General features: G+C 41.6%; 1 protein-coding gene across 1 annotated transcript in view; it reads right to left on the reverse strand.

Annotated features, from left to right (window-relative positions):
• Positions 1–4,994: 4,994 nt before the first annotated feature.
• Positions 4,995–27,549, reverse strand: part of LOC124775575 (beta-glucuronidase-like) — a 132,897-nt gene continuing 110,342 nt past the window's right edge. The window contains exon 12 of the mRNA XM_047250409.1: positions 4,995–5,179. Within this exon, the coding sequence (XP_047106365.1) occupies positions 4,995–5,179 (185 nt within the window). The remainder of the gene's footprint in view (positions 5,180–27,549) is intronic.

Here is a 27,549-nt window from a genome sequence, read left to right on the forward strand (position 1 = left end):
CATCTCGGAAAACGCAAAAAACAGAGAAGGAAGCATGTTAATGAGGGATGAGTCTCTGTTGGCGAGATGTCAGGAGTAACTTCGAGATTTCTGGCGACAGAATGTTTGAAATTAAGTACGGCAATATCATGACATGTTCAACATTTTTTTTTTAAGTTTTGTGACAATTTGGCGAAACGGAGATGCATTTCCGAGGTATATTACTAGTCATTGTAGATAAGTGATATATTTTTCGAAGTGGAAGCGTTTTTTTAAGCTGCTACGTAATTCAACAACGTATACCGTACCATATTTTCCAATTAATAAAGTTAACAGGTTCATAGAGAATCCACCTTTTACCATGCTAAAGTGGTTGTTGTTGTTGTTGTTGTTGTTGTTGTCTTCAGTCCTGAGACTGGTTTGATGCAGCTCTCCATGCTACTTTATCATGCGTAAGCTTCGTCACCTCCCAGCACCTACTGCAACCTACATCCTTCTGAATCTGCTTAATGTATTCGGCTCTTGGTCTCTCTCTACAATTTTTACCCTCCACACTGCCCACCAATACTAAACTGGTGATCCCTTGATGCCTCAGAACATATCCTACCAACCGATCCCTTCTTCTAGTCAAGTTGTACCACAAACTTCTCACCAATCCTATTCACCACTTCCTCATTAGTTATGTGATTTACCCATCTAATCTTCAGCATTCTTCTGTAGCACCACATTTCGAAAGATTCTATTCTCTTCTTGTCCAAAATATTTATCGCCCACGTTTCACTTCCATACATGGCTACACTCCATACAAATACTTTCAGAAACGACTTCCTGACACTTAAATCAATACTGGATGTTAACAAATTTCTCTTCTTCAGAAACGCTTTCCTTGCCATTGCCAGCCTACATTTTATATCCTCTCTACTTCGACCATCATCAGTTATTTTGCTCCCCAAATAGCAAAACTCCTTTACTACTTTAAGTGCCTCATTTCCTAATCTAATTCCCTCAGCGTCACCCGACTTAGACTACACTTCATTATCCTTGTTTTGCTTTTGTTGATGTTCATCTTATATCCTCCTTTCAAGACACTGTCCATTCCATTCAACTGCTCTTCCAAGTCCTTTGCTGTCTCTGACAGAATTACAATGTCATCGGCGAACCTCAAAGTTGTTATTTCTTCTCCATGAATTTTAATACCTACCCCGAATTTTTCTTTTTTTTTCCTTTACTGCTTGCTCAATATACAGATTGAACAACATCGGGGAGAGGCTACAACCCTGTCTTACTCCCTTCCCAACCACTGCTTCCCTTTCATGTCCCTCGACTCTTATAACTGCCATCTGGTTTCTGTACAAATTGTAAATAGCCTTTCGCTCCCTGTATTTTACCCCTGCCACCTTCAGAATTTGAAAGAGAGTATTCCAGTCAACATTGTCAAAAGCTTTCTCTAAGTCTACAAATGCTAGAAACGTAGATTTGGCTTTCCCTAATCTAGCTTCTAAGATAAGTCGTAGGGTCAGTATTGCCTCACGTGTTCCGATATTTCTACGGAATCCAAACTGATCTTCCCCGAGGTCGGCTTCTACTAGTTTTTCCATTCGTCTGTAATGAATTCGCGTTAGAATTTTGCAGCCGTGACTTATTAAACTGATAGTTCGGTAATTTTCACATCTGTCAACACCTACTTTCTTTGGGATTGGAATTATTATATTCTTCTTGAAGTCTGAGGGTATTTCGCTTTTCTCTACATCTTGCTCACCAGATGGTAGAGTTTTGTCAGGACTGGCTCTCCCAAGGCCGTCAGTAGTTCTAATGGAATGTTGTCTACTCCCGGGGCCTTGTTTCGACTCAGGTCTTTCAGTGCTCTGTCAAACTCTTCACGCAGTATCGTATCTCCCATTTCATCTTCATCTACATCCTCTTCCATTTCCATAATATTGTCCTCAAGTACATCGCCCTTGTATAGACCCTCTACATACTCCTCCCACCTTTCTGCTTTGCCTTCTTTGCTTAGAACTGGGTTTCCATCTGAGCTCTTGATATTCATACAAGTGGTTCTCTTATCTCCAAAGGTCTCTTTATTTTTCCTGTAGGCAGTCCCCTAGTGAGATAAGCCTCTACATCCTTACATTTGTCCTCTAGCCATCGCTAAATTGGTGTAGGCTCGTTAAATCTGTTTTGTGTTATAAAAATAACTGGAAAATTGAATCTCAGGTATAACATGCACAAAGGCGAATTGAAAACATAAGCAGCGTACACTAATGCCGAGTGCCTGGTTCACGAACATCGGTCACTTGTCAAACCGTCAATATTTGACCTCTCATATTCACTATGTATTGACAATACTAAGAGTATAATGAGGGCCATCAGTACTGCTCGTCAATATTTCTAGCACTGACAACACGTCAACACACGCCACCATACGGTCAATACACATACTGACAGTTTAACGAGTGAGTGCCCCTTACGCCACAGTGTTCTCACCGCCACTGCCTCTGAACTCTGCTTATGACATCGCTTCGCCCCGCTGGAGCCTACCTGCCTCGCCTACTCTGCTGTCACAGGACACAGTCAGCCGTGCTCGAGTGCCGGTGATATACTCCCATATATTGCCTCTGAACACCATTGCTACCGTCGCCCATGTCTCGAGGTACGCTCAGAACTTGCTCACATTATTTTCATCAGTCTCTGATTGCACGCTGCGGTGGATGTTGAACGTCTGGAACTTCAAGTTTCAGTCGCTTCTCTTCCGCCTATCTTATTGTGGACTGTAATTTTTTGGCGGACGCAATTTGTGTTAACGTTTGACGACCAGTATGTGCGGTACAGTAACTGTAAAAGAGTTTAGTTTTTGCTGCAGATCGCAGCACTGAACGACCTATGACATTCTGGTATCACCTTACGGCTCATTCAGCATGATATTTTGTTCTTAAACTGCAGTATAACGACATATATAAAACCCTTATAGAAGTGAGCCACGGATGAAAACACTACAACAACTACGGTGTATTCTGCCTGTAAACTGAAAGGCAAACAGTGCTCGTGGTGGGACATGTGGCCTTTCCCAGAAGAACGCAGTTGCTCTACAGGAACACCGGGAACTGGTTTTCCGTCCAGCAGGTTATGTAAATTTCTTTTGGATGTGTTTCTTGCCTCGGTTAGGTATTAGTTATTAACTTCTGTATTTCGTAGTGTATTAACGCGTTTATGTACGAGGAGCGTTCACTAAGTAATGCAACATATTTTTTTCTCGGCGACTTTCAGTTGAAAACATACGGAATTTGTTGAGGGACATCATGCAATATTCTCACTTCAGCCCCTATAGTGTCACAGTTCCGATAGGCGACGGCGCTATGTATAGACTTTGAAATGGTGTCTGCAGTGGAGGTCCGTCCAAGCAGACCGCTGTCATTGAGTTTCTTTTGGCGGAAGACCGGAGCATCGCAGTCATAGGCGCTTGCGGATAGTCTACAGGGACTTGACCGTGAAGAAAAGCACGCTGAGTCGTTGGGTGTGGCGTTTCTCACATCGCAACAAGGTCGCATAAATCTGTTCGATTTCCCGCGTGCCAGCCGGCCACACACGGTTGTGACTCTGCAATGTTGGAACGTGTGGACACCCTCATTCGAACTGATCGACAGATCACAATCAAACATCTCACTGCACAACTGGACGTTTCTGTTGGTGGTCCTGACATACTCGTCCTTCAGCTGGTCTCATCGCCGCCGTAACGAGCAACGAAGGAGCATCTTCGCGGAATTGCTTGCGAGCTACGGGGCTGATCGTGACAATTTTTGTCGAATGTCGTCATAGGCGATGAAATTTGGGTTCATCACTTTTAACCGGAAACAAAGGATCAATACATGGAGTGGCGCCACACCATCTCTCCTCCTAAGAAAAACTTCAAAACTGCCCACTTAGCCGGTAAAGTCAAGCCGATGGTCTTCTGGGATTCTGAAGGGGTTATTGTGTTTGATGCCTTCCCTCATGGTGCAACAGCCCACTCTGAAGTGCATTGTGCTACCATCGCCGGCCGGTGTGGCCGAGCGATTCTAGGCGCTACAATCTGGAACCGCGACACCGCTACGGTCGCAGGTTCGAATCCTGCCTCGGGCATGGATGTGTGTGATGTCCTTAGGTTAGTTACGTTTAAGTAGTTCTAAGTTCTACGGGACTGATGACCTCGGAAGATAAGTCCCATAGTGCTCAGAACCATTTGAACCATTTTGTGCTACCATCGGGAAATTGAAGAAACGACTTCAATGTGTTCAAAAATGGTTCAAATGGCTCTGAGCACTATGGGACTTAACATCTGAGGTCATCAGTTCCCTAGACTTAGAATACTTAAACCTAACTAATCTAAGGACATCACACACATCCATGCTCGAGGCAGGATTTGAACCTGCGAACGTAGCAGCCATGTGATTTCGGACTGAAGCGCCTAGAACCGCTCGGCCACAACAGCCAGCCAATGTGTTCATCGGCACAAAAATGCAAACGACCTTCTCCTTCTCTATGACAACGCAAGGCCTCACACAAGTCTGCGCACCTGAGGAGCTCACAAAACTTCATTAGACTGTTCTTCCTCATCCACCCTACAGCCTGGATCTCGCAGCTTCCAACTTACATCTGCGTGGCCCAATGAGGGATACACTACACGGGAAGCAGTACGTGGATGATGGAGGAGGGGAGGGGGGGGGGTTATTGGTGCAGCAAGACGTTGCCTGTGATGTAGCCTAGCAGAGCGGTACCATGCGGACATATGCCCACCCAGTAACATGGCGTCAGGCCGTCCCATTGAACGGGACTTACGTTGAGAAATAGGGTTTTGTAGCCAAATGAGTGGGGAATAATATGGTATACTGCAATGCTGAATAAAACCAAGCTACTTTCAGAAAAAAAGTGTTGCATTACATATTGAGCGCCCCTCGTATATTCCATTTCAGAAGGACATTAAGAACAAGAGTAGTGTTCCGGGTTTAGTTGTTTATTTGGAGTTTACAGCGCGGGTGCGTTCAGAGTTCGTCGCGGGGTGCAGCGGCGGCCAGGTACGGGTCGACGTCTTCAGGCGGCTGGGCGCCGTCCAGCTGCTGCGCCAGGCGCCAGTAGCGGCCACGCAGGTGGTGCGCAGCGGCCTTGGGCTGGCGCGACCGCGTGAACGCGCCCTTCCTGTTGCCGCCCGCACGCATGAACGCCAAGTCTGTAAACGAGAAGATGTGCCACGCTCACTACAGTCGTCGTCACGAAAACGGGCCGTCTTAAAGCCCTGCCAGTTAGTAACAATTTCAAATGTTGCTAAACATTTATAGAATAAAAATCCTCTTCAGTTATCGCTAATTTCTTAATTTATTCCACGATCGGATTCGAAGCACAAAGCTTCATCTTCAGGTGCCACCAAATAACTATGGTAACATAAATGTGTGGTGGTCGGGACAGTCAGTGTTTTTTTTTTTTTTTTGTTTTTTTTTTTTTTTTTTTTTTTTTTTTGGGGGGGGGGGGGCGGGGCGCGGGGGTCACACATAGCCGGCCGGTGTGGCCGAGCGATTCTAGGTGCTTCAGTCTGGAACCGCGCGAACGCTACAGTCGCAGGTTCGAATCCTGCCTCGGGCAAGGATGTGTGTAATGTCCTTAGGTTAGTTAGGTTTAAATAGTTCTAAGTCTAGGGGACTGATGACTGCAGCGCCCTTCTACGCAGTTTTTTTTTTTTTTTTTTTTTTTTTTTTGCAAGAGACTTCTTGTTTTGGCTCTTAACTGCTTCAGTTATAATATAAAAGGCTACTGGTAATATGGTAATATTTGTAACATACTGGACACATAAGTTCGAAGAGAATCCAGACTCTCACGCTACAATTGTGTACATTAACTTTTATTGTGTCTAGCTGCAACACAAGTATTTTTTCCCAATGGAAACCCAAGATGTACATTTGAGAATGTTCAACCTTTTCATCATTCGCAAATGCTGCCAACTGATGGGCATCACTAAGGAAATACCAGCAAGTGAATGTAGCAGTGCGCAGCAACTCGTGACCATAACAATAGACGGATGTGGTTGGTTCGCTATATTCCACTGTATAATTGAATACTGTTATTATTATTTTCCATGGTAATTATTGAATCACATTTTACTATTTATTCCAATAGAGAATATTTTGTAATTAGCTCTTTTAGCCCATAAAATGAAGCCAAGTGTACAAAGTTTGTTTTGAAAATGGGTACATATTTTTGTATAAATCTTGCATCTAAAATCATTAAAATCATCTATGAGCATTACCACATAAAGAAAAATTTTCCATCCTCCAGAAAAAATTCTGCTCTGAATGGGTTAAAGTGATTTGCTTACTCATCTGTACAACAATGCATCAGGCACAATGCAGCCCCACTGTGGTGTTCTTGGGCATGGGATGAGATAGTTGTTGTTCCAAATCAACTGGAAATCACCCAGAATACCTCCAAGTGATTGGTGTCTGCTGCAGATGAATGTGCTGGGACAGTTGCTGCAAGTCCTGTACCAGATATACCACAGATACCTCAAGTACTACCCTCTCCTGTGGATACTGTCTCTTCTGCAGGAAATAGAGGATCAGTCACTGCTCATCCACTTAACTGTGAGTGGAATGTCCGTGGCAGGTTTAGGCGTTCTGTATATGAGAAGTAGGGACCAGGAAGTACTCAGGAGGTCATACCTACCCTCCTGACTAAAACGTCTGAGGTGCTGTTTCAAACTGAAACTGAGCCAGTGAGACTCATTTCATCTGTTGGGAGACATGCTGTGTCCCATATCAAGAGGCAAACACAAACGGATAGGGACCTCTTAATCATCAGCAATTGAAATGTTTAGCGAATAATGTTACCTCTTCAGGACATGATGGTAAGGGATGGGAAGGAACACCATGTGTGTATATTCCGGGGGCAGCAGGGGGGGTGGCGGCGGCAGACTCGTTCAACATGTCAACATGTTGAAGCGGTTGTTTCTGCAGCTATTTAGTGAACAAGATGTAACCAACTGCAGATTGTGGTGCACATTGGCAGCGATGATGCCTGTCGTCTGGGCTCCGAGGTCATACCTGAATCGTTCCACCAGCCGACAGAGAAAGTTGAGAATACCAGGTTTCTTCCTGGAATTTCAATGAACGTAACAATTTTCAGCACTGTCCCAGAAACAGGTCGTGGCTCCCTGGTTTTGAGCTGACTGGAAAGATGGAACCAGAGACTGTGACGGTTCTGTGACAAGCTAGGCTGTAACGTCCTAGACCAGCGCCATAGGTTAGAGAACTGTAAGGTGAATGGCTCAGGTGTGCACTACACATCAGAGGTGCTATCCAGGTAGCTGACTGTCTGAGATGCATACAAGAGTTTCTTAGATTAGCCAACTCTCCACCAAGTCTAGAAAATGGTAGCTTTAGGAGACCCAGAAGTATCGATGTAAGTTCCAAAGAAATGCTCCCAAATATATATATATATATATATATATATATATATATATATATATACACACACACACACAAAATTACTAGATACACAAAGTTGATTGAAAAATGGAAGTTGATAAGCAGTGAGATTTTTGAGGAAAAGTATAATTAAGTAAATGGAGGTGGTTTATTTGTTGAAATAAAAAAAGAAACTCAGATCCTATGCCTTGCATTATCATTTAAAGCTGTTTCTTGAAAGTTTGTAACCAGGTCCTGTCGGGACAATTTAAATCTATCTTCAAGAGTCTGCCAGTTCAGTTTCTTCAACATCTCTGTAACACTTTCCCACGCATTAATCTTGTGACCATACATGCTGCTCCTCTCTCTATACATTCAATATCCCCTGCTAGTTCTATTTGGTGCAGGTCCAACACACTTTAGCAATATTATAAGATGAATTGCGCAAGTGATTTGCAGGTAATCCCTTTCTTGACTGATAAAATTTCCCTAGTGTTCTACCAATAAACTGAACTCTGCCACCTGCTTTCCCAATGACTGAGCCTATATGAACCATGCTTTTCATATCTGTGCTAAGTTTTTCATCCAGGTATTTGCATCAGTTGATTAATTCTAGCTATGACTCATTGATAAAGTCATAGGATAATACATTTGTTCCTTTTGGGAAGTGCACAGTTTCACATCTCTGAATATTTAAAGCAAGTTTCTAATCTTTGAACTGCTATGAAATTTTATCAAGATGTGACTGAACATTTATGCAGCTTCTTTCAGATCATACTTCTTATGGATAACTGCATCATCTACAAAAAGTTTGAGAATGCTTTTAATATTGTCCACAAGGTCATTAATGTACAATAAGAACAGGAAAGGTGGAAACACACCCGAAGTTATTTCTACATCTGTCAGTGACTCTTTACACCAGATAACGTCTTGCTGTGTCCTACATGCCAAAAAATCCTCAATCCAATCACATATTTCACTTAATACCCCATATATCTTACTTTTAATAATAAGCATAGATATGATACTGAGTCAAATGTATCTATTTATCTACCTGGCTGTCTTCATCCAAGGCTTTCAGGATGTCATGTGAGAAAAATGCGAGTTGGATTTTACGGGATCTTTTTTGTTTTTTTCGAATCCATTATGGTTGACACAGAGGAGGTCATTCTGTTCAAGATATCCTGTTACGTTTGAGCTCAGAATATGTTCAAAGGTTCTACAACAAATGAGTTTATGGAACACTTCTGCTGCCCCTCTAGTAATATGTGACCTGTGCTTTCTTCCTACTTCCTGGCATGATTGTTTGTTTGAGGGATTTGAGGGCTAACTCAGAAGCAAATTCAATGTAGAATATGAATGGGATTCAATCGGACCCCAGACCTTTGGTCCGTTTTAACAATTGCAGCTGTTCCTGAGCCCAGTGACACTAATACTTATTTCATTCATCTTTATTGCAATAAATAGCATGTCGAGTGTAGTTCTAGAAAGATCTGCTAATGATATTTTCATGGATATTAATGAATGGTTTAAAGCCAACTCACTGACATTTAACTTTGAAAAGACTCACTATGTCCAATTCAGAACCCGTAAGAGGTTTCCACCCAGCATATGCATAAAGTATGAAGAAGAGCAGATAGATGAGGTTGACAGTCTTAAATTCCTGGAATTACAACTTGATGATAAATTCAGTTGGGAGGAGCATACCACAGAACTGCAGAAATGCCTTAACAAATCTGTATTTGCAATTCAAGTGTTCGCAGACATAGGCGACATATAAATGGAAAAGTCCTAAATAATATCTCTTTTTCCAACAAACAGCTCAGTTCATACATACAATACCAGGAACAAAAATGATCTGTACAAGGACTTAAAAGCACTTACTTTAGTTCAAAAAGGGGTCCACTACTCAGGAACACTCATCTTCAATAATTTGCCAGCAAACATAAAAAATTTAGTTACAAATAAAGATCAGCTTAAAAAAATGATGTATTGTATATACTCATACTATTAGTATTGTTATTTCAGCTTAAAAAAAAAAAAAAAAAAGGTGAGATGTTCCACATCCAGGAGGATCTCCCCAGTACAGATCTATGGAACGGAAAACTAATCTAATCTAATCTAATCTTTTCAGAGGTGTTTAAAGTGTCATTCTCCCACACTGCAAACATGAATCAAACGGGAAAAAGTCCTCATAACTGGTACAATGGGACATGTCCTCTGCCAAGCACTTCAGTGGTTTGCAGAATATGCACTATCCAGTCACATTAATGTCATCACGAGTCAAAAACCTGAATGACCACCTTTTGCAGTGCAGACCGCAGCGAGATATGCAGGGTGAGAGTCAGTTATGTTCTGGAAGGTATCAACAGGGATGTGGGGTCATGCCACTCCCAGTACAGTGGCCAGCTGCACTAAATTTCTTGATTGAGGATCCATAGGACAAACAGCCCTATCGAGGTACTCAAACAGATTCTCTACTGGTTTTAAATCCGGAGGGTTTGGTGGCCAGGGATGTATGGTAAATTCATCGTGGTGCTCTTAGAACCACGTATGTACACTGCGAGCTGCATGACATGTTGCATTGTGCTCCTGGTAGATGCCATCGCACTGGAAAGAAAACTGCAAGTAGGGCTGGACATGGTTCCCAAGGACAGATGCATACTTGTGTTGATACGCTGCGCATTCCAGAATGATGAGATCATCCAGGGAATGCTACAAAAACGTTCCCCACACCATTACTTTCCCTCCTGTGGCCTGGAATCTTCTGATTATTTTTGCAGAGCGTTTTCTTTCAGACATTTTATGTCGTAGGCACCAACGGCCATCTCTTCAATGGAGCATAAAACATGATACTTTAACCATGGCACAATGCAGTCAGTTTACAGACTTAGCCATCTCTGAAATGCTTCCACCATTGGCTTGAAAGTCAGTATCATGTCCTTTTGAATGTCAGATAAACTTGCTTGAACTCTCTTTCTGTTACACAAGCTGAGACACGTTATCAGTAAAAATCTGCTAATCTCCACATAGTTTGCTTTTTTCCATTCACAACTGCAATATGGGGCATTTCTTTGGGGTAACTCAGTGGGTTCAAATACTGTCCTCAAGTGGCAGAAGAAAGCAGTCAGGTGCATTTTAGGACTAGCACCAAGACAAAGTTGCAAAAATCATTTTAAAGAACTAAAGATAACGACACCACCTAGCATATACATTTATAATTGTTTAATATATGCTAAACAGAATGTAAAAAACTTTAATTTAAGATCTGAAGTGCATGTTCATAATACTCGAAATAATAGTAACATAGACATACCATACACAAGGCTGACATTAACACAAAAGAGCCATAAACACCTTAGCTTGAAATTTTATAACAAACTCCCAAAGGCTGTGAGCGAACTACCAATGAATAACTTTAAGCAAACAATAGAAGTGTGGCTCAAATGTATGCCATATTACTCCCTTGATGAGTTTCTAAACAGTGACACAAAAGAGATATGCTACATGAAACAAAAAACTGCCATATGAATTATACCCATATGTTTGTGACAGTAATGCACCAACAAAGACTTTTTACATGGATACGTAAGATGTACCATAAATTTATCATGATACTATTGTATATTTAACTATTATAATTTATTATTATTGTGAATGAATAATTGTTGTAGTATCAATATTACTTTAGCATGCATATCTGCTTGCCCTGCACAGGCACAATTATGTACAATAATAATTATTGTTATTAAAAAAAAAGTATTGAACACACTGACGATGCCAATTGTATGGAAAACATATGGAAAGGCAAATAAAGATTCTATTCTGTTCTATTCTATTCTGTACTTATTTGAATATAGTGTCTGTTCTTTCGGACATGTCCGAAAGAACAGACACCATTGATGACCTGTAGCCATCTAGAGCGAAATTAGAATTATATATATTAATACCTTCAGCTGCTGACGGGTGTTGATATATATCAATGGGGACAGGTGAAAGTGTGTGCCCTGACCGGGACTCGAACCCGGTATCTCCTGCTTACATGGCAGACGCTCTATCCATCTGAGTCACCGAGGGCACAGAGGATAGTGTGACTGCAGGGACTATCTTGCACACGCCTTGGTGGCTCAGAGAGATAGAGCGTCTGCCATGTAAGCAGGAGATCCCGGGTTCGAGTCCCGGTCGGAGCACACATTTTCACCTGTCCCCATTGATATATATCAACGCCCATCAGCAGCTGATGGTATTAATATATATAATTCTAATTTTGTCAGATAAATTGGTCTGTTTCCACATTACAACAGCAACTGCACAGTTTTCTATGTCCCCTGGAGATGCTTTATACGGGGTGAACATTAAAAAAAGTAATAAACTATAGGTTCAGATTCCTGACTGGAAATGGAGGAAAAAAGTCCTATCAACATGTGTCTGTAAATGCATCATTGCCATGGTAGATGGGGTTGATGAATCACAATTCATCTGAGCACGCACCGTGTGTCTGACGCAGCATAGTGTAAGCAACAGAATGGCTGGTAGTCACGTCGGTAACAAGTCGTGATGGTGTTTGTGTACAGCTAAACGGATGGAAACGGTCCTACAGGATAGAACCCAGTGCCCCAAATCTGGTGTATGCACAATCTGCACCCTCCCTGCTAGTTCGTCTGTCTGAAAGGACCCATTTCTGCACGAATGCTCAAAAATGGCTTGAAGTGTTATGTTACAGAGTCGGTGTCTGTAAGGCTACTTGTTTTGGTATAGATGTGCTGCCTCGCGACCATTTTCATCTGCTTGGTTGTACACAAACACCGTCTCGGCTTGTTCCCAACTTGAATACCAGACCATTCCGCTGCCCACAATATGCTGCATCAATCACACAGCTTGCAACACACAAGGAACACAACACATGTGGTCAGAGGAACTTTCATTCGTCAGCGCCACGTACTTTGGCAACGATGCATTTCCAGACACATATGCACAGGACCTTTTTTCCTCCATTTCCAGTCAGAAATTCATCCTTGCAGATGATCACCCTGTATTATGTCCACCGCTACTGCTGCGACCTGCCATCTTGAGTAGTTACTGCATACTGATGTCAAACATAGGCAGTACTCACATTAATATGACTGGACAGTGTAGATGCAGATGTTGAGGGATGTAAGTGCCTATAAAGAGTTGGAAGTCTTCTGCTTGTGCTTCCAATTTGCAGATAAACTACATTACTTTTTAGGTGGACATTAAGAACAAGAGAAGTTTTCCTTGTTTAGTTATTTATTTAGATTTTACAGCATGATGTGTTCAGAGCTCATTGCGGTTAGCAGCAACGGCTAGGTAGAAATCGACATCTTCAGGTGGTTGTGCACCATCCACTTGCTGTGCCAATCGCCAGTAATGGCTACGTAAGTGGTGTGCTGCTGCTTTGGGTTGGCGTCCCCGCGTGAACACGCCCTTCCTGTCTGCTCCCACATAATTGAACGCTGCAACAAGAAGGTGCTGTGTCGCACTACTGTGGGACCAAACTAACCAGGCACATGCATGGAAGGACAGTGGTACATCCGGGTTCTTCAAGATCCACTAACACAGCAGCACAATTCTGCCCTCATCACACACTTCTATGGATTGTGTAATTAACTGAAAGAATTCATGGGGTACCCTGGAACAGCTGGCACCACCGCCTGTATCTGTCACTTCATTTTATGTGAATGTATGTAATAATTTTGAAATCATAGCACCACAAAACTGAAGTGTGCTGCTAGAGGAGACAAAACAAAATGGTGCTGCCCATCAGTAAACTTGAGTACTGTGCAGCTTACCATTTTCTGAATCTGAAGGGAAAAACATTGCAATCTTCACTGGAATCCAAGAGGTCATGCAATGGAATCCTGGCCAGACCTTAGATTTTTCAGTCTGCATTTTAAAGTGGGCTTCACCTCTAAACAGAGTGAAGATTCACCAGAAATGACACTTGGTATGGATTCTACATTAAACTGTAGGCCCCTTCCTCAGTTGGATAACTGGGTTGTGTTAGGGACACACAAGTCACCGAAGTGGCATCCAATTGAAAGACTTGCACCAGGCCAGTGAGCCACATAAATTACTATTATTATTATTATTTCTTTACTTTCTCAGGCGTTATGTCTGGTTAAAAATGGAAAGTGACGTGGACCTTGATGAAGCGTGACTTCCTTTTAACTGTACGGTATATGTTACATTGCATTTAGGAACTTTCAGGCAATTGAACACATATATATATATATATATATATATATATATATATATATATATGTGTGGATGGATATGTGTGTGTGTGTGCGAGTGTATACCTGTCCTTTTTTCCCCCTAAGGTAAGTCTTTCCGCTCCCGGGATTGGAATGACTCCTTACCCTCTCCCTTAAAACCCATATCCTTTTGTCTTTCCTTCCCCTTCCCTCTTTCCTGACGAGGCAACCATTGGTTGCGAAAGCTAGAATTTTGTGTGTATGTTTGTGTTTGTTTGTGTGTCTATCGACCTGCCAGCGCTTTTGTTTGGTAAGTTTCATCATCTTTCTTTTATATATATATATATATATATATATATATATATATATATATATATATATATATATATATATATATATCTGTGTGTGTGTGTTCGGATGTAGCTGTATTGTGTTGATGTACTGGTGGATATTGTGTGGTATGACTCCTGTAGTTGATAGTATAATTGGTATAATGTCAACTTTATCCTGATGCCACATGTCCTTGACTTCCTCAGCCAGTTGGATGTATTTTTCAATTTTTTCTCCTGTTTTCTTCTGTATATTTGTTGTATTGGGTATGGATATTTCGATTAGTTGTGTTAATTTCTTCTTTTTATTGGTGAGTATGATGTCAGGTTTGTTATGTGGTGTTGTTTTATCTGTTGTAATGGTTCTGTTCCAGTATAATTTGTATTCATCATTCTCCAGTACATTTTGTGGTGCATACTTGTATGTGGTCATGTGTTGTTTTATTAGTTTATGTTGTATGGCAAGCTGTTGATGTATTATTTTTGCTACATTGTCATGTCTTCTGGGGTATTCTGTATTTGCTAGTATTGTACATCCGCTTGTGATGTGGTCTACTGTTTCTATTTGTTGTTTGCAAAGTCTGCATTTATCTGTTGTGGTATTGGGATCTTTAATAATATGCTTGCTGTAATATCTGGTGTTTATTGTTTGATCCTGTATTGAAATCATGAATCCTTCTGTCTCACTGTATATATTGCCTTTCCTTAGCCATGCGTTCGATGCATCTTGATCAATGTGTGGCTGTGTTAGATGATACGGGTGCTTACCATGTAGTGTTTTCTTTTGCCAATTTTCTTTCTTCGTATCTGTTGATGTTATGTGATCTAAAGGGTTGTAGAAGTGGTTACGAAATTGCAATGGTGTAGCCGATGTATTTATATGAGTGACTGCTTTGTGTATTTTGCTAGTTTCTGCTCGTTCTATAAAGAATTTTCTTAAATTGTCTACCTGTCCATAATGTAGGGTTCAAATTAATGATATCAATATAATAGAGGGAAACATTCCACACGGGAAAAATATATTTAAAAACAAAGATGATGTGACTTACCATATGAAAGCGCTGGCAGGTCGATAGAAACACAAACAGACACATACATACACACAAAATTCAAGCTTTCGCAACAAACTGTTGCCTCATCAGGAAAGAGGGAAGGAGAGGGAAAGACGAAAGGAAGTGGGTTTTAAGGGAGAGGGTAAGGAGTCATTCCAATCCCGGGAGCGGAAAGACTTACCTTAGGGGGAAAAAAGGACAGGTATACACTCGCACACACACACATATCCATCCACACACATACAGACACAAGCAAACATATTTAAAGACAAAGAGTTTTGGCAGAGATGTCAGCCGAGGCGGAAGTGCAGAGGCAAAGATGATGTTGAATGACAGGTGAGGTATGAGTGGCGGCAACTTGAAATTAGCGGAGATTGAGGCCTGGTGGGTAATGGGAAGAGAGGATATATTCAAGAGTAAGTTCCCATCTCTGGAGTTCGGATAGGTTGGTGTTGGTGGGAAGTATCCAGATAACCCGGATGGTGTAACACTGTGCCAAGATGTGCTGGCCGTGCACCGAGGCATGTTTAGCCACAGAGTGATCCTCATTACCAACAAACACTGTCTGCCTTTGTCCATTCATGCAAATGGACAGTTTGTTGCTGGTCATTCCCACATAGAATGCATCACAGTGTAGGCAGGTCAGTGGGTAAATCACGTGGGTGCTTTCACATGTGGCTCTGCCTTTGATCGTGTACACTTTCCAGGTTACAGGACTGGAGTTGGTGGTGGTGGGAGGGTGCATGGGACAGGTTTTACACAGGGGGCGGTTACAAGGATAGGAGCCAGAGGATAGGGAAGGTGCTGCTCCAGTCCGGAATCCCTGAACCATTACACCAACAACCTGACAACAGCTTTCGCATCCCGCAACTACCCTCCCGACCTGGTACAGAAGCAAATAACCAGAGCCACTTCCTCATCCCCTCAAACCCAGAATCCCCCACAGAAGAACCACAAAAGTGCCCCACTTGTGACAGGATACTTTCCGGGACTGGACCAGACTCTGAATGTGGCTCTCCAGCAGGGATACGACTTCCTCAAATCCTGCCATGAAATGAGATCCATCCTTCATGAAATCCTCCCCACTCCACCAAGAGTGTCTTTCCGCCATCCACCTAACCTTCGTAAACTGTTAGTTCATCCCTATGAAATCCCCAAACCACCTTCCCTACCCTCTGGCTCCTATCCTTGTAACCGCCCCCGGTGTAAAACCTGTCCCATGCACCCTCCCACCACCACCTACTCCAGTCCTGTAACCCGGAAGGTGTACACGATCAGAGGCAGAGCCACGTGTGAAAGCACCCACGTGATTTACCAACTGACCTGCCTACACTGTGATGCATTCTATGTGGGAATGACCAGCAACAAACTGTCCATTCGCATGAATGGACACAGGCAGACAGTGTTTGTTGGTAATGAGGATCACCCTGTGGCTAAACATGCCTTGGTGCACAGCCAGCACATCTTGGCACAGTGTTACACCGTCCGGGTTATCTGGATACTTCCCACCAACACCAACCTATCCGAACTCCGGAGATGGGAACTTGCCCTTCAGTATATCCTCTCTTCTCGTCATCCGCCAGGCCTCAATCTCCGCTAATTTCAAGTTGCCGCCACTCATACTTCACCTGTCTTTCAACAACTTCTTTGCCTCAACACTTCTATCTCGACTGACATCTCTGCCCAAACTCTTTGTCTTTAAATATGTCTGCTTGTGTCTGTATGTGTGGATGGATATGTGCGTGTGTGCGAGTGTATACCTGTCCTTTTTTCCCCCTAAGGTAAGTCTTTCCGCTCCCGGGATTGGAATGACTCCTTACCCTCTCCCTTAAAACCCATATCCTTTTGTCTTTCCTTCCCCTTCCCTCTTTCCTGACGAGGCAACCATTGGTTGCGAAAGCTAGAATTTTGTGTGTATGTTTGTGTTTGTTTGTGTGTCTATCGACCTGCCAGCGCTTTTGTTTGGTAAGTTTCATCATCTTTCTTTTATATATATATATATATATATATATATATATATATATATATATATATCTCTCTGTGTGTGTGTGTTCGGATGTAGCTGTATTGTGTTGATGTACTGGTGGATATTGTGTGGTATGACTCCTGTAGTTGATAGTATAATTGGTATAATGTCAACTTTATCCTGATGCCACATGTCCTTGACTTCCTCAGCCAGTTGGATGTATTTTTCAATTTTTTCTCCTGTTTTCTTCTGTATATTTGTTGTATTGGGTATGGATATTTCGATTAGTTGTGTTAATTTCTTCTTTTTATTGGTGAGTATGATGTCAGGTTTGTTATGTGGTGTTGTTTTATCTGTTGTAATGGTTCTGTTCCAGTATAATTTGTATTCATCATTCTCCAGTACATTTTGTGGTGCATACTTGTATGTGGTCATGTGTTGTTTTATTAGTTTATGTTGTATGGCAAGCTGTTGATGTATTATTTTTGCTACATTGTCATGTCTTCTGGGGTATTCTGTATTTGCTAGTATTGTACATCCGCTTGTGATGTGGTCTACTGTTTCTATTTGTTGTTTGCAAAGTCTGCATTTATCTGTTGTGGTATTGGGATCTTTAATAATATGCTTGCTGTAATATCTGGTGTTTATTGTTTGATCCTGTATTGAAATCATGAATCCTTCTGTCTCACTGTATATATTGCCTTTCCTTAGCCATGCGTTTGATGCATCTTGATCAATGTGTGGCTGTGTTAGATGATACGGGTGCTTACCATGTAGTGTTTTCTTTTGCCAATTTTCTTTCTTCGTATCTGTTGATGTTATGTGATCTAAAGGGTTGTAGAAGTGGTTACGAAATTGCAATGGTGTAGCCGATGTATTTATATGAGTGACTGCTTTGTGTATTTTGCTAGTTTCTGCTCGTTCTATAAAGAATTTTCTTAAATTGTCTACCTGTCCATAATGTAGGGTTCAAATTAATGATATCAATATAATAGAGGGAAACATTCCACACGGGAAAAATATATTTAAAAACAAAGATGATGTGACTTACCATATGAAAGCGCTGGCAGGTCGATAGAAACACAAACAGACACATACATACACACAAAATTCAAGCTTTCGCAACAAACTGTTGCCTCATCAGGAAAGAGGGAAGGAGAGGGAAAGACGAAAGGAAGTGGGTTTTAAGGGAGAGGGTAAGGAGTCATTCCAATCCCGGGAGCGGAAAGACTTACCTTAGGGGGAAAAAAGGACAGGTATACACTCGCACACACACACATATCCATCCACACACATACAGACACAAGCAAACATATTTAAAGACAAAGAGTTTTGGCAGAGATGTCAGCCGAGGCGGAAGTGCAGAGGCAAAGATGATGTTGAATGACAGGTGAGGTATGAGTGGCGGCAACTTGAAATTAGCGGAGATTGAGGCCTGGTGGGTAATGGGAAGAGAGGATATATTCAAGAGTAAGTTCCCATCTCTGGAGTTCGGATAGGTTGGTGTTGGTGGGAAGTATCCAGATAACCCGGATGGTGTAACACTGTGCCAAGATGTGCTGGCCGTGCACCGAGGCATGTTTAGCCACAGAGTGATCCTCATTACCAACAAACACTGTCTGCCTTTGTCCATTCATGCAAATGGACAGTTTGTTGCTGGTCATTCCCACATAGAATGCATCACAGTGTAGGCAGGTCAGTGGGTAAATCACGTGGGTGCTTTCACATGTGGCTCTGCCTTTGATCGTGTACACTTTCCAGGTTACAGGACTGGAGTTGGTGGTGGTGGGAGGGTGCATGGGACAGGTTTTACACAGGGGGCGGTTACAAGGATAGGAGCCAGAGGATAGGGAAGGTGCTGCTCCAGTCCGGAATCCCTGAACCATTACACCAACAACCTGACAACAGCTTTCGCATCCCGCAACTACCCTCCCGACCTGGTACAGAAGCAAATAACCAGAGCCACTTCCTCATCCCCTCAAACCCAGAATCCCCCACAGAAGAACCACAAAAGTGCCCCACTTGTGACAGGATACTTTCCGGGACTGGACCAGACTCTGAATGTGGCTCTCCAGCAGGGATACGACTTCCTCAAATCCTGCCATGAAATGAGATCCATCCTTCATGAAATCCTCCCCACTCCACCAAGAGTGTCTTTCCGCCATCCACCTAACCTTCGTAAACTGTTAGTTCATCCCTATGAAATCCCCAAACCACCTTCCCTACCCTCTGGCTCCTATCCTTGTAACCGCCCCCGGTGTAAAACCTGTCCCATGCACCCTCCCACCACCACCTACTCCAGTCCTGTAACCCGGAAGGTGTACACGATCAAAGGCAGAGCCACATGTGAAAGCACCCACGTGATTTACCAACTGACCTGCCTACACTGTGATGCATTCTATGTGGGAACGACCAGCAACAAACTGTCCATTCGCATGAATGGACACAGGCAGACAGTGTTTGTTGGTAATGAGGATCACCCTGTGGCTACACATGCCTTGGTGCACGGCCAGCACATCTTGGCACAGTGTAACACCATCCGGGTTATCTGGATACTTCCCACCAACACCAACCTATCCGAACTCCGGAGATGGGAACTTGCTCTTGAATATATCCTTTCTTCCCATTACCCACCAGGCCTCAATCTCCGCTAATTTCAAGTTGCCGCCACTCATACCTCACCTGTCATTCAACATCATCTTTGCCTCTGCACTTCCGCCTCGACTGACATCTCTGCCCAAACTCTTTGTCTTTAAATATGTCTGCTTGTGTCTGTATATGTGGGGGTGGATATGTGTGTGTGTGTGTGTGTGTGTGTGTGTGTGTGTGTGTGTGTGTGTGTGTGTGTGTGCGAGTGTATACCCGTCCTTTTTTCCCCTAAGGTAAGTCTTTCCTCTCCCGGGATTGGAATGACTCCTTACCCTCTCCCTCAAAACCCACTTCCTTTCGTCTTTCTCTCTCCTTCCCTCTTTCCTGATGAGGCAACAGTTTGTTGCGAAAGCTTGAATTTTGTTTGTATGTATGTGTCTGTTTGTGTTTCTATCGACCTGCCAGCACTTTCGTATGGTAAGTCACATCATCTTTGTTTTTAAATATGTCCATAATGTAGGTTTTTTATGTCGATAAATCCCCTTCCTCCTTCCTTTCTGCTTAATGTGAATCTTTCCGTTGCTGAATGTATGTGATGTATTCTATGTTTGTGGCATTGTGATTGTGTAAGTGTATTGAGTGCTTCTAGGTCTGTGTCACTCCATTTCACTACTCCAAATGAGTAGGTCAATATTGGTATAGCATAAGTATTTATAGCTTTTGTCTTGTTTCTTGCTGTCAATTCTGTTTTCAATATTTTTGTTAGTCTTTGTCTATATTTTTCTTTTAGTTCTTCTTTAATATTTGTATTATCTATTCCTATTTTTTGTTGTATCCTAGATATTTATAGGCATCTGTTTTTTCCATCGCTTCTATGCAGTCACTGTGGTTATCCAATATGTAATCTTCTTGTTTAGTGTGTTTTCCCTTGACTATGCTATTTTTATTACATTTGTCTGTTCCAAAAGCCATATTTATATCATTGCTGAATACTTCTGTTATCTTTAGTAATTGGTTGAGTTGTTGATTTGTTGCTGCCAGTAGTTTTAGATCATCCATGTATGGCAAATGTGTGATTTTGTGTGGGTATGTTCCAGTAATATTATATCCATAATTTTTATTGTTTAGCATGTTGGATAGTGGGTTCAGAGCAAGGCAGAACCAGAAAGGACTTAATGAGTCTCCTTGGTATATTCCACGCTTATCCTGTATTGACTGTGATGTGATATTATCTGAATTTGTTTGGATATTAAGTGTGGTTTTCCAATTTTTTATTACTATGTTTAGGAACTGTATTAATTTAGGATCTACTTTGTATATTTCCAATATCTGTAGTAACCATGAGTGGGGTACACTATCAAAAGCTTTTTGGTTATCAATGTATGCATAGTGCAGCGACCTTTGTTTAGTTTTAGCTTGATATGTCACCTCTGTATCTATTATCAGTTGCTCTTTACATCCTCATGCTCCTTTGCAGCAGCCTTTTTGTTCTTCATTTATAATTTTGTTCTGTGTTGTATGTGTCATTAATTTCTGTGTAATGACTGAAGTTAATATTTTGTACATTGTTGGTAGGCATGTTATGGGGTGATATTTTGCTGGGTTTGCTGTGTCTGCTTGATCTTTGGGTTTCAGATAAGTTATTCCTTGTGTAAGTGTATCAGGGACTGTGTGTGGGTCTGCAATGTAACTGTTAAATAATTTGGTTAGATGTGAATGTGTTGAGGTGGACTTCTTTAGCCAGAAATTTGCTATTTTATCATTTCCAGGGGCTTTCCAATTGTGCGTAGAATTAATTGCTTGGGTGAGTTCATGTTACAAATTATCACTTCAGGCATTTGTGGTATCATCTTGTATTAGTCTGTTCCTGCTTGTATCCACCATGCATGTCTGTTATGTTCTACCGGGTTTGACCATATGTTGCTCCAGAAGTGTTCCATGTCTCCTATGTTTGGTGGATTGTCTATTTTAATGTGTGTGTTATCTATTGTCTGGTAAAATTTCTTTTGGCTTGTGTTGAATGTTTGGTTTTGTTTCCTTCTATTTTCATTTTTTTTTTTTTTTTTTTTTTGTATCTTCTAAGTCGTTTGGCCAATGCTTGTAATTTCTGCTTCTTTTCATCTAATTGCTCTATCACTTCTTGTTGTGAGATTTTACCTAACCTTTTTCGTTTTTTGTGTGATATTTCATTTCTTATAAATTGTGTTAGCTGTCCGATGTCTTTTCTCAGTTTTTCTATTCTGATCTGTAGCCTGTGTTGCCATGCTGGTTTTGTGGGTTTCTTCTGTGTGTTGGTTGGTTCTGATCTCTGCCTAGTGTGTATATTTAGTGTAGTGAGTGCTCCTACATAAACCAGTAGTTGTAACTCTCCCATGGTTGTACTTTCATTTATTTTGTTGTATGTGATTGTGTTGATAGTTGTTATTGTTGTTTCAACTTGTGAGTTATTTGGTGGTCTACCGAGCGAGGTGGCGCAGTGGTTAGCACACTGGACTCGCATTCGGGAGGACGACGGTTCAATCCCGTCTCCGGCCATCCTGATTTAGGTTTTCCGTGATTTCCCTAAATCGCTTCAGGCAAATGCCGGGATGGTTCCTTTGAAAGGGCACGGCCGATTTCCTTCCCCATCCTTCCCTCACCCGAGCTTGCGCTCCGTCTCTAATGACCTCGTTGTCGACGGGACGTTAAACACTAATCTCCTCCTCCTCCTTATTTGGTGGTCCATGCAAGAATGGTCTAATGTCTGTATTTGTGTCTTTGTATTCTATATATGTCAACTGAAATTTTTCTTCTATATCTAACATGTGTGTCACTTCATGTACTATTTGTGCTTGTTCTGGTGGGCGTCTTAAGATTTCGTTTTCCTCTGATTGCTTAATTGATTCGTGTTGTTCTTTGTTTGTTTGCTCTGGGATGTTTGAGTCCATTACTGTATTTTCTTCTTCTTCTGATTGCACATTATTTTGTTCCAGTATTTGTTGTACTTGTTGTTTGATGTTTTCTAATTCTGACTGGGGTATCCTGTTATTTTTGATTATTACACAAATCTGATCAGCTAGTTGTTGTCCTGTTAAAAATTTTAATTCTGGGTTTCTGGTAATAAATGTTGTGTATACTTGTGATCTGTATCCAGTTGTGCTGGTTCCTAAGTTTGTTGCTTGGCAATAACAGAACATGTCGGTTAACTTCATCTGACCATCTCATCCTCTGTCTTTGTTTTCCTTCTAGAGTGGTTGCAGCAAGCATATCCTGCAAAACACCTCTATTTGGATTTAAATCATTTGCCGTGTGGCTAGCAGTGTCGTTGTGTTGTGGACGGGCATAGGGTTCAAGCGCCATCCCCGACCATGACAGCGCTTGTCCGAGGCTTCATTAGTTCTGTCCTGAACCAACTAATCACACTAAAAGGGGGGTTAGCCCTATTAGTGGTTTGTTCTTTTCATTGCCTTTTACGACTGGCAGAACATACCGGAGGCCTATTCCTTTCCCAGGCCAATTGTTATTATTATTACTATTATTATTAATATCTAACATAACATTTCAAACATGATAAAGGAGGCCAACCTCTGTGGTCTACAACTATCCACTCCCATTCAAAAAGTGCTCTGAACTGAGTCAGAACAGGAAACGTTGCCATTCTGAAAAGCCTATCCAGTTATCTTCTTTAGCTATGTAATCACCATGGATGAGTGAGTACTGGGTGTATCATCACAATTCTGAGACAAAGGAGCGATGTATTCAGTCAAAATTGTAGATCTACCACTGCTTAAAAACACAGTACCCAACCATCATTGAGCATGCTGATGCTGTTTGTTTTTTCGAAAACCATTACAGGATGGTACCACTGAAATCTTCTGATATGGATGTGGGAGACTGTCAAGATAAGGCTTTGTGGGAAACTATCGAAATGGGGTATTTTTGCTCCCTGCACAGGACACATTCGCACATGCTACTTCTTTGGACTACGAAACGTTGCATTGACCCTTGTATACTCCTAACATTGAGCTCAGTGACTTCTTCTTTCCTCATATGAGGGAGTCATTGAATGGCAGGCGTTTCTGGACTATGACAAAGTGATTTTTGATATGGAAGGTATTCTGAACGGTAAAAATGAAGATGTACAACAGAGCACTCTACCAAGTTATCCATTGTTGCGAAAATTGTTTCACACTGAAAGATGAATTTGCAGTTAAGGACTATCATTATCAATTTTACTGAGATACTAATCAAAACTTGCATTAGCCTTTGTGTAGACCTATCCTGCTTGTCCTACTTGTTTGTTTACAGGTTGTAAATACAGCTAGGGCTCCCTCCACATGGTGAGGTGAGTTGACCTTATGGAATTTGGAGGAGGAATAATCTTGGTATTGAATGAACTGGACACACTACCTCGTGCCAAATTTTGGCATTCCTCAATCCCTGGCCAATATATGACTCCTGGGAACATTCCTTAACAAAGGATGACACAAATTTTAGATAACCTGGAGCATAATTACTCAACATTAAATCACTGAATCATCCAAACACATCCTATGAATAAGGATAAAAATGTAGAAGCACGTATGTTCCCAGATAAGACATATCATCATGAATTTCTAGCTGATAGTTTGAATCCAGTATGGTGCAGACTGCATAAGGCTTGGCAGTCTTTCAAATCTGATCCTACAGGAGACTTGCCAAGATAAGATAAATTGATGACTAAGGAATGAAGACATTCTGCAGTGAGTTGATGAGCAAAAAAATGCCTTTTTTCACACTGACTGTCTTATGGCCACTGGTGGCCGTAGTGGAACCACATGCCTGTTATCCACAGCAAAGCCTGACACCTAATACCATGTGGTTGGTCTGGTCTTGTGGTGAAACATCTATTGTTAGCATGCAGCAGTCAACACGTTAAAGAACATAATGAATTGCAGAGGCAGAATGACTGGACACGTATGACAACATAAGGGATGGGCCTAACTATGACTATATAAAGAAGATCAGTGGTGATATTAGCTTCAGTAATGAAGAGCATAGCAGGAAAGTGACAGAAATGGAAAATTTCATGAAATCATATTCTGATTTGATGGTTGAAACAGCAGCACAGACCATACGATATCATGAGTTCAGGTTATCAATAAGTTTCTTTGGACTCTAAAAGTGGCTGCATGTCACTGTTTTCCCTACCAGAGCAGTAACAGGCAGAGAACTGTAATTAAATCAGTTATATTCTTGATAAAACACACAAATGTGAGACAGTCTTATCACAAAGAATGGAATTTAGTTGACCCACAGTTCTGCAGTAAATGGCTAGCCACTGGCTTGTTGTAGCTCAAGCTAAATGTGCTTAAAGCAGTTACAGAATCAAATGAGAAATGACAATAATGGGACCAGTTCCTAGAGAGACTAATAATCAGAAAAACAGAGAGGAATGTTGGGAACTGAAAATCATGAACAAAAGCCAACTGGAGTCACATAATGTGAGCACACGGACAGGGCCAGCATGGCAAAGCTTACAGCTCTAACATCGGTACAACTATGATGATAGATGCTCACTGTGCAAATCACATATCTTCTGCTTAATAACAAAGTTGGCAGAACCATTGTACCATGAAAATTTTTAACTGGAACTTACTTATCTACAAATGGTTGCTTCCAAGATGATGCATGTCAACACATGCGTCAGAAAATGGTAGCAACTACCATGCTACTCCTACTCATGAAGTGGACCCTTCTGAGAGATGACATGAAATGAGGCTGATGAGTGTCTCTCGGTAATTTTTTATCCTAAGATGCAGCACAGCAGTGTGCCTCCTCCAATAGAAAAAGGTCCCTGTAGCCAACTGTTCTGAGGACATTAACGCGAATAGTTCTTATTGCTTCCAGCCAAGGGGGCATCTCGAACCCCTAGTGCTCAGGTTGGCGAACATGAGGTGACACCAGTTCTGCTGTGTCAGGAATCTGAAAGTAAGAGCCCCAGAACTTTCACTGATTTTCACTATCTTCTATGAATTACATGTTTGATGATCACAAAAACTGCTCCTCCCTGGCCAGTTGATAGGCTATCAGTGGTTTCAGCTGTAAAGGAAAAACTAGTTTTAATGCATAAATTCATGGGTTAATTTCAATGACATTTTAATTAATTGATTAATATGTCCATAACTACTGCCAGTGACCTCGTGATTGCTTAAACAATACAGATCTGTGATTGGAAACAAATTGTAATTTTATTTAACCCTTTTTCTTTGTAAGGGAGCTGGATTGAACAGCTGTTGAGTCTTCTCCACATGCTCCAAACATCTCAGAAAAGTCTCCTGGTTACACATTCATTATCAAATTTCTTACTTTGGCTCAAGGAGGTTAAAATTCAAGGCAATGTATGACCAAATAAAAAGTTACGGAAATATAAAATTTCTATCTGCTAGTAAGAATTTCATGAAGAAGAGACTTCAAAATTTTTGGAAAAAAGTGTGCAGCTTCACAAAATTAATGCAGTCCTTCAGTCACTTCTTACCCAAGCTGACTCTTCAAACATACTGTGCTGGTGTTCTTTATTATGTACATTTAGAGTCCCTTCAGTAAATGTCAGGCACTATTTCCTAATAAATCCTTCAATGATTACAATAGATTTTCATTATTCAATTATTAGTTTTAATAGATTGGTACTTTATATCCTTCACAACTACACAATGCTGCAACTGTCACACTTGACTACATTGTTAATTAAAATGTGTATAACAAACAAATCAAAATTTACACTATCCCATAATTTGGCAGTGTTTGTTGTGACCAAGCATAAAACCCATACACAAATTTAGTTTACAGCATTTGTCACAAGTGACAAAAATTAACTCTTTTGCATATTAGATGTCAGTATTAGAAATGTTCGCTCTTCCAGATTAGACTAGATTAGATTAGATTCAGTTTTCATTTCTTAGACCCAAAAAATGAGATGACTCTCATGGGTGTGGAACATGTCAGAAAGTATAACATAAAACATTTGAATGCTATGGATCGGAGGAAATCCTCTCTGGCTTCCGGCGGCTATCTGATTTGGTGAAGACTGCCAGTCTCGCTAGCGGGATGAAAGCAGAGCTCACCATCTGCAGCATCGTCGACAGGACTGACTGCGGACCTTTGGTACAGAGCCGAGTGGAGGGTCTGAATCAGAGGCTGAGACGGTTCTGCGACCGTGTGGGCTGCAGATTCCTCGACTTACGCCATAGGGTGGTGGGGTTTCGGGTTCCGCTGGATAGGTCAGGAGTCCACTACATGCAACAAGCGGCTACACGGGTAGCAGGGGTTGTGTGGCGTGGGCTGGGCAGTTTTTTAGGTTAGATGGCCTTGGGCAAGTACAGAAAGGGCAACAGCCTCAACGGGTGCGGGGCAAAGTCAGGACATGCGGGGACCAAGCAGCAATCGGTATTGTAATTGTCAACTGTCGAAGCTGCATTGGTAAAGTACCAGAACTTCAAGCGCTGATAGAAAGCACCGAAGCTGAAATCGTTATAGGTACAGAAAGCTGGCTTAAGCCAGAGATAAATTGTGCCGAAATTTTTACAAAGGTACAGACGGTGTTTAGAAAGGATAGATTGCATGCAACCGGTGGTGGAGTGTTCGTCGTTGTTAGTAGTAGTTTATCCTGTAGTGAAGTAGAAGTGGATAGTTCCTGTGAATTATTATGGGTGGAGGTTACACTCAACAACCGAGCTAGGTTAATAATTGGCTCCTTTTACCGACCTCCCGACTCAGCAGCATTAGTGGCAGAACAACTGAGAGAAAATTTGGAATACATTTCACATAAATTTTCTCAGCATGTTATAGTCTTAGGTGGAGATTTCAATTTACCAGATATAGACTGGGACACTCAGATGTTTAGGACGGGTGGTAGGGACAGAGCATCGAGTGACATTATACTGAGTGCACTATCCGAAAATTACCTCGAGCAATTAAACAGAGAACCGACTCGTGGAGATAACATCTTGGACCTACTGATAACAAACAGACCCG

Source organism: Schistocerca piceifrons, chromosome 1 (assembly GCF_021461385.2).
Source record: "Schistocerca piceifrons isolate TAMUIC-IGC-003096 chromosome 1, iqSchPice1.1, whole genome shotgun sequence".
Classification (NCBI taxonomy): Eukaryota; Metazoa; Arthropoda; class Insecta; order Orthoptera; family Acrididae; genus Schistocerca; species Schistocerca piceifrons.